This window comes from Poecilia formosa, unplaced genomic scaffold (assembly GCF_000485575.1).
Source record: "Poecilia formosa unplaced genomic scaffold, Poecilia_formosa-5.1.2 Scaffold279, whole genome shotgun sequence".
NCBI classification, from domain to species: domain Eukaryota; kingdom Metazoa; phylum Chordata; class Actinopteri; order Cyprinodontiformes; family Poeciliidae; genus Poecilia; species Poecilia formosa.
In genome coordinates, this window is record NW_006800218.1 from 628781 (window position 1) to 644749 (window position 15969).

The window sequence follows — 15969 nt, forward strand, 5'->3', positions numbered from 1 at the left end:
ATTGATTGATTGATTGATTGATTGATTGATTGAGGGTTGTTTTCCTCCTCCCAGCCTCACCGTATAGCTTCTCAGTGGGCTTGAACTCGGAGGTGCGCAGCTGGATGCCCCCGGTCAGCGTGCCCGTCTTCTCTCCCTGGTGGGTCAGCGTGATCTGGAACTCCCTGTAGCAGAACTGGGCGGCTCGCAGCGCAACGCATCCCTCCCCTTCAGGAAGCAAACACCAGCCGATCGTGAGGTCCTTTAAAATCACACTTAAAAAATCTAAACTTTTTTGTCCATTAGTCTCTTATGGGGTTAAAATTGACCAATTCTTTAGAAAGCAATATTTAAGCTCCGGTGTAATTATAAATTCAAAGACAGTGGATTCAAGGAACCTGCTAAGGCAAACTGACACAGATGAGTGGACAGGCAAAAAATAAAATTTGAGTAAATGTCGCAGTACTTCGACATATTTTTACTCAAGTAAATGTAAAAAGTAGAGGGAAAAAAAAGTTTACAATTCCGGCAAAAAACATCTGAAATTTTGAAATTAATCTCAGAAATTCTCTGGAAAAAAAACAACAAAAACACACATTACATTTTGTTACATCCTTCACAGAGGAGGTGAAGTACGTACAGAAACATTTTGACAATGTCTTCTCCCACCTTGTCCCCTCTCACTTACCGTACGACTCGTCACAATCTGTGGATTTGACGCAGATGAGGATGTGCTGCTCCAGCAGGTAATCGGGGTCGGAAATGATCGGCGTGAGCTTGGAGAGACGGGAATGAGGCAATCAACGATTCAGTTTTAACCATGAAGAAAAAAAAAAAAAAAACCTGCTTCATTTTACCTCGACTTTATTCCCGAACCAAACTTTTATGGAGCCGTCGGATTGTTCCGTGTTGTCTCCTTCTGAGGTCTTCACAGTTTCTGTGGAAGACGTTTGTTTTTGATCAGTTTCTGGATCTTTTAGCTGCGGATTAAACGTGCTGAGTCAGATAAAACGTACTCTCCAAGCAGCTGGAGTGAAACTCGATGAAGAACCTGGTCTTTGACTTCGTCAGCAGGATGGCCACACAGTTCATGATCTGGATCCCACCCTGAGGAGCGCTGTTGGGATCTGAAGAGTCAAAGCAAAGACCAAGGCATCAGACCGCAGGGCGCGGCCATCTTTGATTGACTTAGGCCACATGCGTCAGACTCAAGGCCCTAAAACAGGGAGCTCTTTATAATCCAAAGAGACATGAATGTAATATAACCTTTGTAAAAAAAAAATTCTATTTTAGGAATTTTATTGTCATTTATAAGGAAACACTGTTTTGTTTCTATTTTTAGGTTTTAAAATTAAGAAAAAACATAAAACTTTGTAATAAATAAAAAGGATAGAATCAAATTTTTTTCTGTGGGATGTTGACGTTTGTGGAAAATAATATGAAAAAAAAACCCCTCAAAGTTTAAAGCCTAAAAACCAAAAATTAGATCTACTAAATGTCTTTTATTGTGTAAATTCAAAGCACAAATGAAGGACAAATCTGTATTCTTGATTACAACTATAAACTATATTTGAAACATCAGTTGGTTTCACATCATTATCAGGCAAAAATATTAAGAGCCATTACTACAGGTTCAAAGAGACTTTACTTTAAAGGGACATCATTATGTGTTGTCCAGGCACATGGTGCCATTCTATAATACAATCCTCTAAAGACATTGGTGATCTTGATATGGCCCAAAATGAAAATCAGTCCGACACCCTCCGGCCCACCTCCCCCGCTTTGGGCCAACTGGTTCTCCTACCTTGCTTGGAGACAAACTGCGACGCAACTCCGACTTCAAATGAAGCAAAAACAGGTGAGTGGTCACTGGTCATGATGTCATTAGTGCATCCTGTGAGGACAAAAGGCCCAGTGGGAGTTCTCATCAGATGTTGTGGTTGCATGTCAAACATTCATGAACGAAAGACATAAAACAAAGCAACACAAACAGACTGGTGTTCTCAAGTAATGAAGGCGCAAAAAACAAGTTCAAGGAACTCTAAACAGAGCGTAGTTGTGAAATGGGGATAAAAATGATACATATTTTACTCTGTTTTCATTTTTTCCTGCAAAACAAACAATTAAAAAGTGTCCCACAAATTTGTACTCAGTCTCTGTGAGTCAATGCTTTGCAGAAACAACCAATCACTGCAATTACAGCTGAAGGTCTTTTAACAAAGTGCTCAGTCAGACCGGATGGTGAGCTGCTCTGAGCATCAGTCTTGAACATTTTCAATTGTATTTAGGTCTACACTTTGACTAGGCCATTCTAAACCAGGAAAACTCTGACATAAACCATTACATTGTAGCTCCAGCTGCATTTCTCACTGGATGCTGAATCTTAAGTCTGTTCTTGTGTCCAACAGGTTTTCTTAAAGATTTTCCAACCCCTGCTATAGAGGATGCTGCTGATGTCACAGTGTTTCAGTGTAGAAACAGAGTGTTCAGAGTGTGTTCTGCAATGTAGATCACTGATTTGTTCTTTAAACGGAAGCTGATAAAAAAAGAAGAAGAAAGAAATGGAGAATTGAAAATTAGTAACACCAGACAGAACCAGGAGCTTCTTATGCTGCAGAATTGTTGCCTCTTTAGTAAAATCTTGGATCTGGAACTGGCATTAATCCTGACTTAACTGTGTTGTAGTTACAAGCCAGAAAACCAGTTCGATTCGGTAAATAAAATGCATAGTTACAAAGCTTGCCGCTACTAGCAACACGAGCAGTGCAGTGTATGTCTCTGCATTTTAAACTGACATCAACATGTTGATTAAGCACACACACTTGTGCGGGGCTGTGTGAGCATTAAAACAGAAGTGAAAGTGTGACATTTTTACTGCAACTGTCAAAAGGTTTTAAATTCATGGCAGCCATGTTGGATTTTGTGGTCAGGAGACGTTTATGTCCATTTTTTCCAGGTTGGAACATGAAAATTTTGACTTCTGAGAAAAAAATGGAATTTATAAACTGCACCCACTAGCCCAACACGCAGATTTCTGTCAGTTTTGCAGCTTTTAAAATTTAGTTCTACGTTAAATGGTAGGGCGCAGATAAAAGTTTACACTTTTTTCTCCTCCTTGTCATTCATGATTTGTCTTAGGTGTTACAAAAACCCTTTAGATTTATTACTAAGTGAATGAAATAAAAAAATATAAACAAATGAAAACAAATTGCTATGTTACATTTAATGAAAGGAAACCACTCGCTTAAAATGAAAAACATTTGGAGGTAACGCAACATTCATTTGCTTTTCATAAGAAAAGCTGTGTCATTGGACGACCCAGGATAAATACTCACCATACGCCTGGCACACGACGTGAACTAGAGGATATGACTTCCGCAGGACTCGGTCGCACCACGATGGCAAGTTGTATTTCGTCTGCAAATGTAATTTTTTTGTAGTTAATAAAACTGAATTTTATTACAGTTTCCATTGAAAAACTATAAAAAAATAAAATAAAAAAAAAAAAGAAGAAGAAGTAACACACAAAAAAAGGTAACATGCTGTCACCTTCCTAAAATAATGGCCTCAGTGATTCCAAAACTGATTTTGGGGGAAAAAAAACTAACAAACAAAAAAAAAATCCCTTTTTTATTGCCAAAAGATGATTCCCATAAAAAATAATAAAAAAAAATCATTAGGTAAAAAATGATTTAGGATATTATTGTAGAAAGATGATGATACTTTTTTGTTTTTGTGTCTGATTTACGGATATCTTGCCACGTTCAAACAAAGTAACACCACTCATTTATATTCCAAATATTGTTATTGTTCTGATGGCTCAGTATTTACAGTGCAGGACAGAAGGAGTAAAGTCAGCCTCCTCACCCCGGTGGCTTTGGCCTTTGTGTAGGCATATTTGTCTCGTGTGTCTCTCTCAAAGCGGTAGGTGGGTGGAAATGTGATTTCCTCCTCCTCTGCAATCAGCAGAAAGATTAGATTTGAGGTTTTAGCGCCGACCCAGCAGCCGCATGCCTGCAACGGGTTTGGACTCAACTGAACTCACCGAAATGCAGGAAGACCTTCCCGTCGTTCCGCTCGATGCCGAGCTGGTCTCTACTGAGGAGGTCCTGGTACTGCTGCTGCTTGATCTTCGTCACAATGTTCTCGGCGTCCTGCAAAGGGAAACCGTGCAGTGACTGTTCATGACTTAAAGTTATTTGTACTGCAGACACAAATCTTGTTGACATGGAAGAAAAAAAAAATGGAGGTCTGAAAACCAAAGCAATATTTCAAGCTAGATATGAAATCTAAACCTGGTCAAATTGGAGGTTTATTGCTGCAGCCTTCAATTTAAGTCGCACACTTCACTGTAACTAACCATAAAATGCAGAACTAGTGCATTAGGTATGTAAAACAGAGTTTGTGTTGAAGTATTTCCCAACTGTTCTGCTCAAAAACTACTCTGGTCATCTACCGCGAGGTAAGATAGTGACTGTTAACAGCTTCTTACGCGAACCCCCACCGCCAAAAAGACGAAGTCATCCCTTGCAAGTTGTGCGGCAAATGTCAGCGAACTGAAGCAACCTTCTGCCAACCTATGGAGAGACTGATAAGGTCATCACTGCTGCTAAAAGTGGTTCAGCGAGACACTGAGCCACCATGCAGACACCTTCACTCAGCTGGACTGCACAGTCATGATGACTCTGTGTAATATGACATGCAGCTATTCATCGGAGGTTGCATTAAAGTCACTGGGGGAACCAATAAGCTCTCCAGGACAGGCTGATGAATACAAACTGAGAACTGAAAGACGTACAAGCAGCTCATCTAAACTTTTTTTTTTTTTTGCAGTACCACAAATCTCACACTGAAACTTTAATTTTGAAAAAAACTAAAATGAAATTGAAGTCACAGTTCCCAGTGTCCTCTAACAGTCCCATTAAAATAAGCCACATGTGTCAACATACAGAGAAGCTGCAGGCTGGAGCACTGGAGAAAGACCAGACACTCTGGAGAGATCATCCCAGGAGGAATGGTGAAACGTCTCTGTCTCTCTGCTTCCTCCAATATCTTAAGCCTTTCTACACATCATCATCATCATTCCAACTACTTTGTCCAACTCCTGGACATGATGAGCCATCAAATACGACCAGGGAAACCTACTGAAGACGGCAGGTCAACACGATAGTTTAAGTCTCCCAGCCAGATGAGGTGCGTGAAGCGATGCGTGATGTCGAACGGATTCAGCTTTTTGTCGCCCAGGTTCAGAAATCGCAGGATGCTGACGTAGTTCTGATTCCGTCTGCAGACAAAGAAAGTCCACTGTGACCCGCTCAAGATTAAGAAATCCTTTTGACTACAGAGTCAACGTTCGTGTCTATTGAAGACGTCTGATTTCAAACTCCATGACACCGATCTCACCTGAGCTTCTTCTCACTCCCAGAGGTCAGGTGGCTGTTGACAAATCCGAAGGATGTGCCGTTGAACATGAAGGACACTCCCACGGCTCCTTTGTTTCCTGTAAACAAGCCGCATGTTACAGACTAGACTCTGTCTTTACGTCGGCCTTTATGACGGGCGATCGGCGCCTCGCGGAGACGTGGAAACGCTCACCCAAAGTGTTGGCAATGCCCGTCTTCACGCTGTCTGAAAACACGTGGGAGATCCTGTTTTCATGCTCGGGCTTGGCCAGGACGATGATCCGAATGTTCCACAGAGTGTGAATCGCTACCTGAGAGACGGAAATCTGTTACTTACTGCTTTTCACCAGAAATTGTCTGTCTTTCCTTTTTTCTTTTCTCTGAGAAAAGATTTGGATATTGCTTTAAAACCTAACTCTGCTTTAAACATCTCCACAACTTTCTCTCTGACCTGCCGGCTGAGTTCCTGTGATGCTTTTTCTACACTAATATTCTCTACTTAGCTTGGAGGCAGCTGCTTTTAAACTGACATTAAATTACACACAGTTGGATTATATTTTTATATATTTTTTTTTACTTTAGAATGCACATAAAAGGTGTTTGTGCATCTTTAAAAACTTTTAAATTCAAGTATCTAAAAATAAGGCCTTAAAATGTCTTAAATTTGTATAAAACATTTAACTTGGCCTTAAATTTGTTACCAGCTCATATGGGTTACCTGTTGCTAACCCATATGAGGCTATGCAAAGATAAACTTTTAAGCCAGGCCCAACAGGAGGTTTGAGATGGTTGATTGTAATGCAGCAGGATCCCCCAAGCATCCACTGTATTTGTAGTTTTTCGTCTCTTAAATATCACTCACTGTGGAACTGAAAAAGTCTTAAATTTGACTTGCTGAAACTTATTGATATTCTAAATTTAGATTTTATCATTAGAGTAAATGTAAACGACACAATTTTCACATTTTTTAAAATTATTTTTCCATTACCCAACCTTGTGTTGGTCAAGGAGCAACTCAATAAAACACGCTGCAGTTTGTGGCTGGAACATAACAGAAATGTGGGGGAAAAAACAACAGCAGTACACATAAGAAAGGGGTGTGAATACTTTTCCACCGTGACACTCACCTGCTTGAAGCTGATGTTTGTGATTTTCCTCAGGGCGTTCTTCACCGTGTCCGACCACTCCCTCTCGCCCAGCGGATCCTCCTGGGTCCCGATGACGTACACGTCGTGTGGAATGTGGTCCGCCGTGTCGTCCCGCGTTTTCCCCAGGCCCTTACAGTGAAACCATGAGTCGATATTGGGAGGAGGACCGGCGTTTCCTGTGGGTTTAGGGGGTCGTCGTTCACGTTAGCATTTCGACGTCCGGCTAAATTTGGAATTGGTCGCCACGCGTGGAGAAGCGTTCCTTACCCATATTCCAGGTGCCAACAAACACCGTGATCATGTCCGGCTCCGGCTTTTCCGAGTGCTTGTTCTTCATCTGCTGAAGCAGCTGACAAAAGCCTTCTCTTTTCTTTAAGCAATCGAGACAAAAAACGGAGAGAAAATAGTCTGAAAGTGAGCAAACGATGGAGGACAGTGGCTGTTTCAGTGTTTTCTCATAGCACAGCAGCAGAAAGTTCTCGGATGGACTCACCTTTGTGTCGTCAAACACAAACTCTTTACGCAGAATCTTCTCTTTCTCCGTCTCCACCACGATGATGAGCTTAGCATGCATTTTCTGGGATTTTACCAGCTGTAGGACTGAAGAACGTGAAAACGATTAAAATTAAAGCTGACAAAGCTGTAAAAATACTGAACAGAAACCACAAAGTTTGTTGTTTCAATGACATATAAAAATACGCTCCTCTGACAGAGAAGGTTCTCCATCTGCCCACCCTGTTCCCTCTAGACGACATCTAAAAATCCATAGAGATGTTCTTAAATCTTTTTTATTTGAAAGGGAACATATCTTGGTTTTAACGAGATATCGATCTTGTTCTAACAACTTTTTTTTTTTTTATCGACTTAGATCCAGAAAGTTTTCTAGTCTTGACGGGTTTTGCGCTTCGCTAAAATGAGAAAACATTTTCACATTTTTCCTGTGAACGTAGCTCAAACGCAGCGTAAAAATGAAGTTATGCGGGACGTCCTGACGGGGAGTTGGCGTATGAACACTTGTTGTTAGAGGATTTTGTTATGTCTCGAGGTTAGATCATGACTCCTCCAAGGATTTAAATATTCAAGATTAAAAATGTAAAACGCTGGGTTTCAGCTCTCCAACACATTCACAGAAACAGGTTTTATCTCTACATTTAAACTTTTGTTTTCTATATGGTTGTGAAATAAGTTCAGTCTCTTAATCAAAACGACAGACTGGCATCAATTTAAAACAAATAAATGTTTATTTTACTATTCCAGCGGACAGTAAAGGCTCCTCTCCCAGTAGATTAGAAAGTTGAGAATCATTAAGGGTTTGTTTTCAGCTGTGAAGATGGTGGAATTATAATCTTTCATAAACCTAAAGAAGATCCAAACTAAAATAGACCAAATGCAAACTGAAAGGGAAAGTAAAAACTGCTGTCACCTTTTGGGGCATTTTTTTTAAGCTATTGGTTAGGCAGAGCTACATTATCTAGGCTTAAATATAAAGTTCAGATGATATATTAAAACAACTGAACCCAGAGAGGGTGAACCTTACTTTTATTGTGAACAAAGTATTTATCTTCCGGTCCGTCTTTGGACTTCTTGAAGAAGAGTTTCCCGCTTTCGACGTCCACCTTCAGAACCATCTTTGTTGAAATGCCGAGCGACTCTTGCTTTACCTGCCAGTCAAGAAGGAATCGTATCAAATAAAACCACAGACCTGCATAAGTTTTATTCTGTTTCTTTTTATCAATGACGTTTAATGTAAGAAAAAAAAAAAACTGAAGGGGAAGCACCTCAAACGAAACAATCGGTATAAGAGATTTCCGGTGGCCTCCATCATAGCCGACAGCCTCGAAAACAGAACTTTTGGCCTGAAAAGTGAAAGAAGAAGTGCTTTTTTCCCCCTCTCTCTCACCGACAGACGTCATACGGGTAATCTCCCAGGAAATGAGGAGAAAAGTGACCAGCATGTGTGCAGCTGCCCATACCTTGTCCTCTATGGAGTAGAGCAGTTTGGTGAGTTGCTCCAGCCTGTAGCTTATAGATTGTCCAGAATCTACAAGAATCTGGAGAAAAATGCAGCATGAGATCAGGTTTCTTTTTGTTTTGCGTCTGTGTGAGAGTAATGCTAAGGATCAAGATGGCCACCAACCTGTTTAGGCCCAATGCCCGGGGACAGCTGCTGGTCCAGCGCTCTGTGGAAGATCTCGAGAGCAGGGAGGACTCGAGAGATCTCACTGGCTCAGAGGAAAAAAAAAAAGTCAGAATGGTCAGATTAAATCTCTCTATTCTAAAAAAAATTTTAAAAATCTGACGTCCTGAGTGGCAAACGCACCAGTTTAGATTTTTGCACACAGCCGTGATGAGCTTCTTGAGGCCAGGCAGGTTGGGGTTTCCATTTTGCACCTGCTCCGCGTCCAGGCAGATGGACGTCCTGAAGTACTCCTGGACAGCCATCTGGTGTTCCTCTGACAGCCTGGAAGCACCAGTGAAAACTGAAACACTCTGCAGCAACATCCGCAGCTACTGGAGTTACAAATCAGCAACATGTAGCTGTGAATTTTATTCTTTTCTCCGTACGCGGACAGGTCCATGTGCTGCAGCCTCATCAGGTACATGTCCGACAGGGACTTGGTGGCCTGCTCAGACGTCTTGGTTTCACTTTCTTTGGCGTCGGCCAGAAAGTTCCTGGGTGGAAGCTGTGGAGGAAGACTGTTGGATTCTGGGACACAAACCACAGAGATGGGAGGTGTGAGAGTTGGCTGAGGTTGCAGCATGTTAGTTTTTTTTTTTCTTTTCTTTTTTTGAAGTGGGGTGGAGGGCGAACTGACCTTGCTCTTCTTCTGCCTCCTCCTCCCTCTGGACCGGGTACTGCAGGTGTGTGACCAGGCCCATGTTGGGGTTGTAGTACGCCTCCACCAGCTCAGGCAGCATCGTGAAGAACCGGATGGGAACGCCTTCAGAGGCCTGCAGTAAAAATAAATAAATAAATAAATAGTTCTGCAGAAAATCGCAATTCTATGACAGCGTATCTGAGCTGCTGTGGATAAAAATAAAAGATAAAGGAGATGGGAGTTCATTTTCACAACAACAACAACAAAAAAAGTCAACGATTTTTAGATTAATCTCTGAAATTTTCTAGAAAAAAAAATAAAGACTTGGAAATTTTCTGAGTTTCAAAAGTTGAAACTTTTCTACTTTAATCCATCATCTGACAATAAAAGAAATAAGGACAAAAACAGACAAATGGCACAGCTGCAAAGCTAACAAAGTTTGTATCATTCAAAGGTCCTTTTGACAATGACACAAACTTGTTCCACCAGTGCAGATGGTTCAGGAAGATGGAGACTCTTTTTTTAACGAATTTTCACAAATTAAAGTCAAAATGTTACATACAGCAAAGTATTCATTTCTTAAAAATCAGTCTTTCTGCTTTCCGTTTAATGTCATAGTGGTTATGGACCACACGTTGACTTACACTCTAACACAAATTTAATTTACATTGTTAAATGTTTTTCAAATAAATATGACCGAAGTCAAATCTTCTTCAGTTTTATTCACAATAAATACGTAAAGTGGTTGACTTTCTTTCAACAAAGAAAACACAAAAAATAAAAATAAAAAATAAAAATTCTTTGCTTAATAAAAATATTTCCAGTTTTATTTTCCAGCTCGCGAGCGCTCTTGAATTGACGATTTTGGCCCACGTTAGAAAAAGTTTGTACACCCCAAACCCCAGACAAGAAAAGCTTGCCTTTTTATGAAAGTGCGGCTAGAGACTGAAACAGAAAAAAAACAACTATGTTTACAAACCGCTTTATGCGGCGAGAAAAACTGAAACCACACGGCGCTGCATCTCCACACTGAAACACGACGGTAGGAGTATCATGCTGTGGTTCTGACTCACCGGGGATGCACTCACATTCATTCCAGCATCTTTCAGGTGATTGCTGGTGAAGATTTTCACAGTGACGCTGAGATGCTTCACTTCTTCGGTATTTGCGGCGTAATTACTTGTAAAAGCTCAAAAAATGTAAATTCTTTTGCAGGGCAATGGAGTTCGACACCGCTTCTTTTGTTCGTCTAAGTCATTTTCATTAGTCAAATGTAATTCGTTCAGAGAAAGTGGGTGAAAGTTGAGCTACATTTGATCAACTCGCACCAGAAGATGCAAAACACGGGTTGACGTTCGTCTCGGAAGGAAAGCAGAGCAGAGATTGTAGGTTCAGATTTGGAGCCTCTGACTGAGCTAAACTGAGTTCACAGCTAATCTGAAATAAACCGAAAACAGCTCAAATATTCCCACTTGTCAAAACACACGCTAATCCAACTTTAAACTCATTGATTTCTTTCTAGTGTCCAAACATTTTGTGTCACGTGGGTCAAAATCGTCCAATCAAAACCTACCGGGAAAAAAACGGTATACTTTTTTTTTTTTCCAAACAAAAACCACAGAAAAAGGCTTTCAGATTGCTTTTTTTTTTTTTTTAAAGAAAAATAGACAAAATCTAATATAATCAATTCTCAGTACCTGAGTCACTCTTTCTTTGAAAACACTTCATGTTTGGCTTAATCACTTAATTATTTGCACATCTGGATCCACCAAAGTCTGTTTTTGAGTGAAAATCTGTTGCTGGATGTGGTCCATTTAAAAAAAATAAAATAGAAACAGAAAGCAAACATCGTGGTTAAAGTAGATGTGTTTTACGTCATATTTTCCATGGTCCATGGTCTGAGAGTGCCAAATTTGTGTCACTCTTAATTTGCACAAAATGAGTCCAGCAGGTGCAAACAGACCCCAGACTGCATTTTGGACACCTGTGAACTCCTGCAAGAGGAATTCAAATCCTTTCTTCTTTGAAACATCTCATATTCAAGCAGCTCAGTTTTTTAGAAAAAAACTTCTTAGGTCTATTGTAATGTTTAGGCCTAAAATGACCTTTTGATCCTTTTAATTAGGCAACATTACAGCTAATTTTTAAGTCTTAGAATATGCAGCAGGTCCTAATTAGAGGAACTGATTCATCTTAGGAAATTGGCAACGATGAAAAAATATATAACAGATCTTGAACTCTTTCTGGTCACAGACGGAAAGGCATAATCTCCTAATTTTAGCTCAAACGTGGCTGTGATTTTTTTTTTAATGACTGAATTTAATTTTAATCTATTTAGAACTTTAAAATTCATGACTAAAAATGACCTTGATGAAGCGCAACCAACTGAGCTGCTTCATCAGCCTGTCCTCTGAAGAAAGCTGTAACCACAGCATGATGCTGCCATAACCAGTTTTTCTTTTTCATTTTTGTAGGCCAATGTGTTGGGCCTCCTGCCGCGAAGGACCAAACTACACACCGAGGACAAAGAGTCTGGTAAAAAAATAAATAAATAAATAAATAAAACCCCCTCTAAATCCCAGAATGTGAAACATTATGCTAATGCTAAAATAAACTAGCTAGTATTTTGCTGTGCTAACAACAGATCTTTTCCCGCTCGTGCTGCAGGCGACGCTCATAAATAATTCATATTGTTATTAACGGAGCTTAAAAATGAGACTTACAAGGTCTGATAAAATAGGGACACGGAGCTTGCTTCTTTATTTCCGTCTGAAGTTGCCATCTTGCGAGTGTACATCCGTTTTAAACCGCCATATTGGTTGTCCAAAATTAAAATTAAATCCATCACTTCTTTGACTGGTTAATTAGAAATCAATTTTCCAAAAGGTTATTGGTTTCTAATCCAGGAAATTATTTAATAATAAAATAACTAAGGGGTGCTGTGGTAGCTCAGGGGCAAAGCACAGCCCATGTATTGAGGCCTTAGTCCTCATGCTGGTGGTCACAGGTTCAATTCCCAGCCTGGTGACGTTTGCTGCATGTCTTCCCTCTCTCTCATAACGCTCTTTCCTGTCAAACTACTTTCAAATAAAGGCCACTAGAGCCAACAAAACCTTTTAAAAAAATAATATTTTTGTCTTTGCTTCTGCCTTGCATTGTGAACTGGCTGTTGTGAACACATACCAGTTGTGTCCTTAATGTAGTATTAAACTAATTTAATTTATATATATATATGTTTGCCAAATAAAATTACCAATTTTTAAAAAATGATTGAATTTAACAACAATACTGATTGATCATCTATGCCATATCGTTCGCTGCCGTTCTAAAATGCTGAAGTCCTTTACACCTGTGGATGACATCATGTTTTCCTCCGGCTTACAGCTCAGATTTATGGTAAAGGTAGGAAACATCAAGCCAATAAATATTATGAGCACAATGAAGTTTTGCTTTCCTTCAGGCCCTGATAACTTAACTCTACTTTCCATCTCTTCCAACAGTCCATTTTAAGTCACCACTTCATTTAAACTCACGTTCCCAAAACATCGAGGATGTGCTGACCTGGTCAGTAGAGAATGAATACCAGAGATCGGTTATGTATTTACGCACCGGACGCCAGGATTCCTCACACAGAACATTCACTGATTTATGAATTAATTTGTAGCCTTCAGGTCTGTCAGGTTTTTGACATGGTATACTAAAGTGTATTGATGAGTTGTACATATAAATGAGCAAATGTTTGTCTAAAGTCATTTACATTCTGTACAACCTCTACTGTTCATGTTGACATGGTGGAAATCAACCTGTGGGACAAATCCTGACTGATTCTTGACTTGTTAGTCCTTGAAACTGATTATCAGTTTGTGCCTATCCACCTGATTTGACTATGTTAGAAGAAATTTCTTGAAAGGTGCTTTATTTTGTTTCTTAATCAAGTAAAAGTATTTTTGACAGTATGGAGAAAAAAAATCCACTCCCTTTAACTATAACGCTTCCATTTCGGCACATCACAGGTCTTAAAGATTTCATATTTTCTTGTCCCGTCAAACAATTTTCCAAATTTCCCAAACAATAAGAGGGACGATTCATTGGCGTAATTATACTCTGCATGTTTTTGCTGCTGTCTCGTTTTCTCACTCCCAACCACCTGCTGCCAATGTTGAGCAAGCTCTGCACTGGCGGCAACAGGACTCTGTAGAGCTCTCTGATTCTCTTGCTGCTGAAAGGTTATCTTTGGATAACCTCCGGAGGTGATCATGATGATTTTATGATTTTTCTTTACAGCTGACCATTCAGAGCTCAAGAGCTGGGAAGTGTGATCTTTAGCTATACTTGTAAGGAAACGGCTCAGTTTGAGATGTTAGCATGGTCATTAAAATCTGGAGATATAACACCTTCCCACATATTCATACAGAGGCGTGGGTGGGGTTTTTTTTTTAGGCTTTAGTGATTTTTGTTATTTCAGAACAATAATAAAAAGAGGACATGCTAAAATTATTAGCCTACATGCATATTGTCACTTTCCTAAAAATAATGGCTTAGGTCATGTTTTTTGCCAAAAGTGGTGTTTTTTTCCTAGAACATCTTTTGGCAAAAAAGAGGAGCTGATTTTATTTTATTTTATTTTATTTTATTTTATTTTATTTTATTTTATTACCAGAATCATTTTGACTAAAAAATTACTTCTTTTTTTTAGGAAGATGTGCTACTTTGAAGAGCTAATCATGCTGCTGTTCAGTTTGATCACTATGAGCAACTGGAATGTTTGTGTGATTGAACCGAAATGTTTTTTTCTTCTTCTTCTTTTTTTTGTGTAAGGCACCTTGAGATGACATTTGTTGTGATTTGGCTCCTCTTGGATGAACTGAATGGAAGTGAATGTAAAACTACCCCATGTTGAAGATTGTATTTTTTATTATTAACTGTAGATTTCAACCTAAACACAATCTACTGACGTTTCACCGTCACAACTGGACGCCAGGCCTAGATTTTAACAAACATCAAAACGACCAAAATAACTCCTGCAACCTTCAGACAAAAATACCTGTGGCTCGCTTTGAACCGTCTACCCACCTGAACAGAGAGCTGCTTGTCCTCGTTAGGCAGGATCCTGTACGTGTACACGCAGTTCTGGTATCTGTGGTCAGCAATGAAATGCAAATATCTGTCATCGGGATGGGACACGTACAACATGATGCACTATTACCAAAAAAAAATAATAATAATAATAACACAAAAGAGTATTGGTGCAATGAGGATGCAATCGGAACAGGTTGGGTGGCATTTTATATTTAAGGTTCAAAAAGTGAAAGAAGATGGTGCAGAGGGCAAAGGGCGGTGCTGCATGGCAGTAAAGAATGCAAATAAAGGGGAACTAGTTTTATGTTGCGGTGTGTGTGTGTGTGTGTGTGTGTGTGTGCATGAGAGTGAGTGTGTGTATGTAAGAGATGTGACGCGAAACAGCGTAGAACAGCAGGGGAATTTTAACTTATAATCTTGTTGCTTTAGCGATGGAATCACAAGACAAATGATGTTAACAGTTTGGTAACTTTTAGTCTGACGGGACCAAGAACCTGGAAGTCTTGTTGGGACGACTTTATCAGGAGCGGCGTCTTTAAATCAACTTCCACTTCCATTCAGAGCCATTAAACAAAGGTAACTTACAAAACGCAGAGGGCGTACGCTCCCTGGACCGACTCGCTGTCCCGGATAAGGAAGCTTCCATCTCTCGCTGCTTTGGAGAGCAGATCCTCAGCTTTGGATCGCGTTATATTGTCATGGTACCAAGGCTGGTGACTTGGCATCCTGTTTTGTACAGCCCAAGAGCCTGAGCTCAAGTGATTTGCATCTGCTGTCAAAATCAAAATAATAATAAAAAAACCCTAAGCAAAATCCTTATGGCTGTTTTGGATCTCAGCTTTTCTGCTTGGCTGTTTTCATCTTTGCACAGTCCGTTCTACCTCTTCATCATTCTGTGGCTCTTCAGGCTGTAAAAGGAAGCTGCTCCTAGCTCTGCTCTACTCTGAACTTCCTCATTTGAGAAGTTGCAAAGAGGAGGGCCTTTTGGTGCCGTATGCCGGATCCCCAGCGCTGTAAAATGGAAATACAGGCGTTTGCTTGCACTGGGGGGGGAGTAGCATTCGTCATGGCCTAATGATTGACCAACACAATTACCCAGGCTGCCTTGTACACTTACTTATTAATAAGAACTATTCATGAAGTGCTGCTGTGTGCAGAAACTGAGCTACAAGAAGAGAAAATAGGAAGTAGGAAGAAACTCTTTGCTGTCATGCTGGAAAAAAAAGCTCAAATTTAAGAGATAGGAAACTTCATTTGATCTTCAGATGGTTATTTTTTTAACTGGACAACTCATCATGAATCCATCCTTGGCTCTTTTAGCCCCAAAGACCTATCCTGGGTCTCACTGTCACGCTTCTAATCATGTAAATCGGGAGAGCTGGCAGGTTCTTCAGAGCGCATGTATTCAGGAAATGCAAGCAGAGAGCGGCATGTCTCGTTCATGTGATGGACAGGAAGTCTTGCAGAAATAAGAGGAGGAAAATGAGTTGCTTGCAAACCACAGCACAGGTCACATGACGCGAAAACAGAACTGCACGGAAA

The 15969-nt window shown here is 40.1% G+C and overlaps 1 protein-coding gene across 1 annotated transcript in view; it reads right to left on the minus strand.

Annotated features, from left to right (window-relative positions):
- Positions 1–15375, minus strand: part of inpp5d (inositol polyphosphate-5-phosphatase D) — an 18090-nt gene extending 2715 nt beyond the window's left edge. Inside the window, exons 1-23 of the mRNA XM_007571369.2 lie at positions 15013–15375; positions 14422–14485; positions 9346–9481; positions 9095–9236; positions 8850–8990; positions 8667–8751; positions 8503–8580; positions 8308–8385; positions 8067–8190; positions 7023–7129; positions 6797–6899; positions 6509–6705; positions 5575–5692; positions 5383–5479; positions 5125–5263; positions 4025–4133; positions 3847–3935; positions 3315–3396; positions 1784–1873; positions 996–1106; positions 837–916; positions 668–755; positions 61–207 (exon numbers count right to left, since the gene is read on the minus strand). Coding sequence (XP_007571431.1) covers positions 61–207; positions 668–755; positions 837–916; positions 996–1106; positions 1784–1873; positions 3315–3396; positions 3847–3935; positions 4025–4133; positions 5125–5263; positions 5383–5479; positions 5575–5692; positions 6509–6705; positions 6797–6899; positions 7023–7129; positions 8067–8190; positions 8308–8385; positions 8503–8580; positions 8667–8751; positions 8850–8990; positions 9095–9236; positions 9346–9481; positions 14422–14485; positions 15013–15152 — 2545 coding nt within the window. The 5' untranslated portion in view covers positions 15153–15375. The remainder of the gene's footprint in view (positions 1–60; positions 208–667; positions 756–836; positions 917–995; positions 1107–1783; positions 1874–3314; positions 3397–3846; positions 3936–4024; positions 4134–5124; positions 5264–5382; positions 5480–5574; positions 5693–6508; positions 6706–6796; positions 6900–7022; positions 7130–8066; positions 8191–8307; positions 8386–8502; positions 8581–8666; positions 8752–8849; positions 8991–9094; positions 9237–9345; positions 9482–14421; positions 14486–15012) is intronic.
- Between the last annotated feature and the right edge of the window lie 594 nt (positions 15376–15969).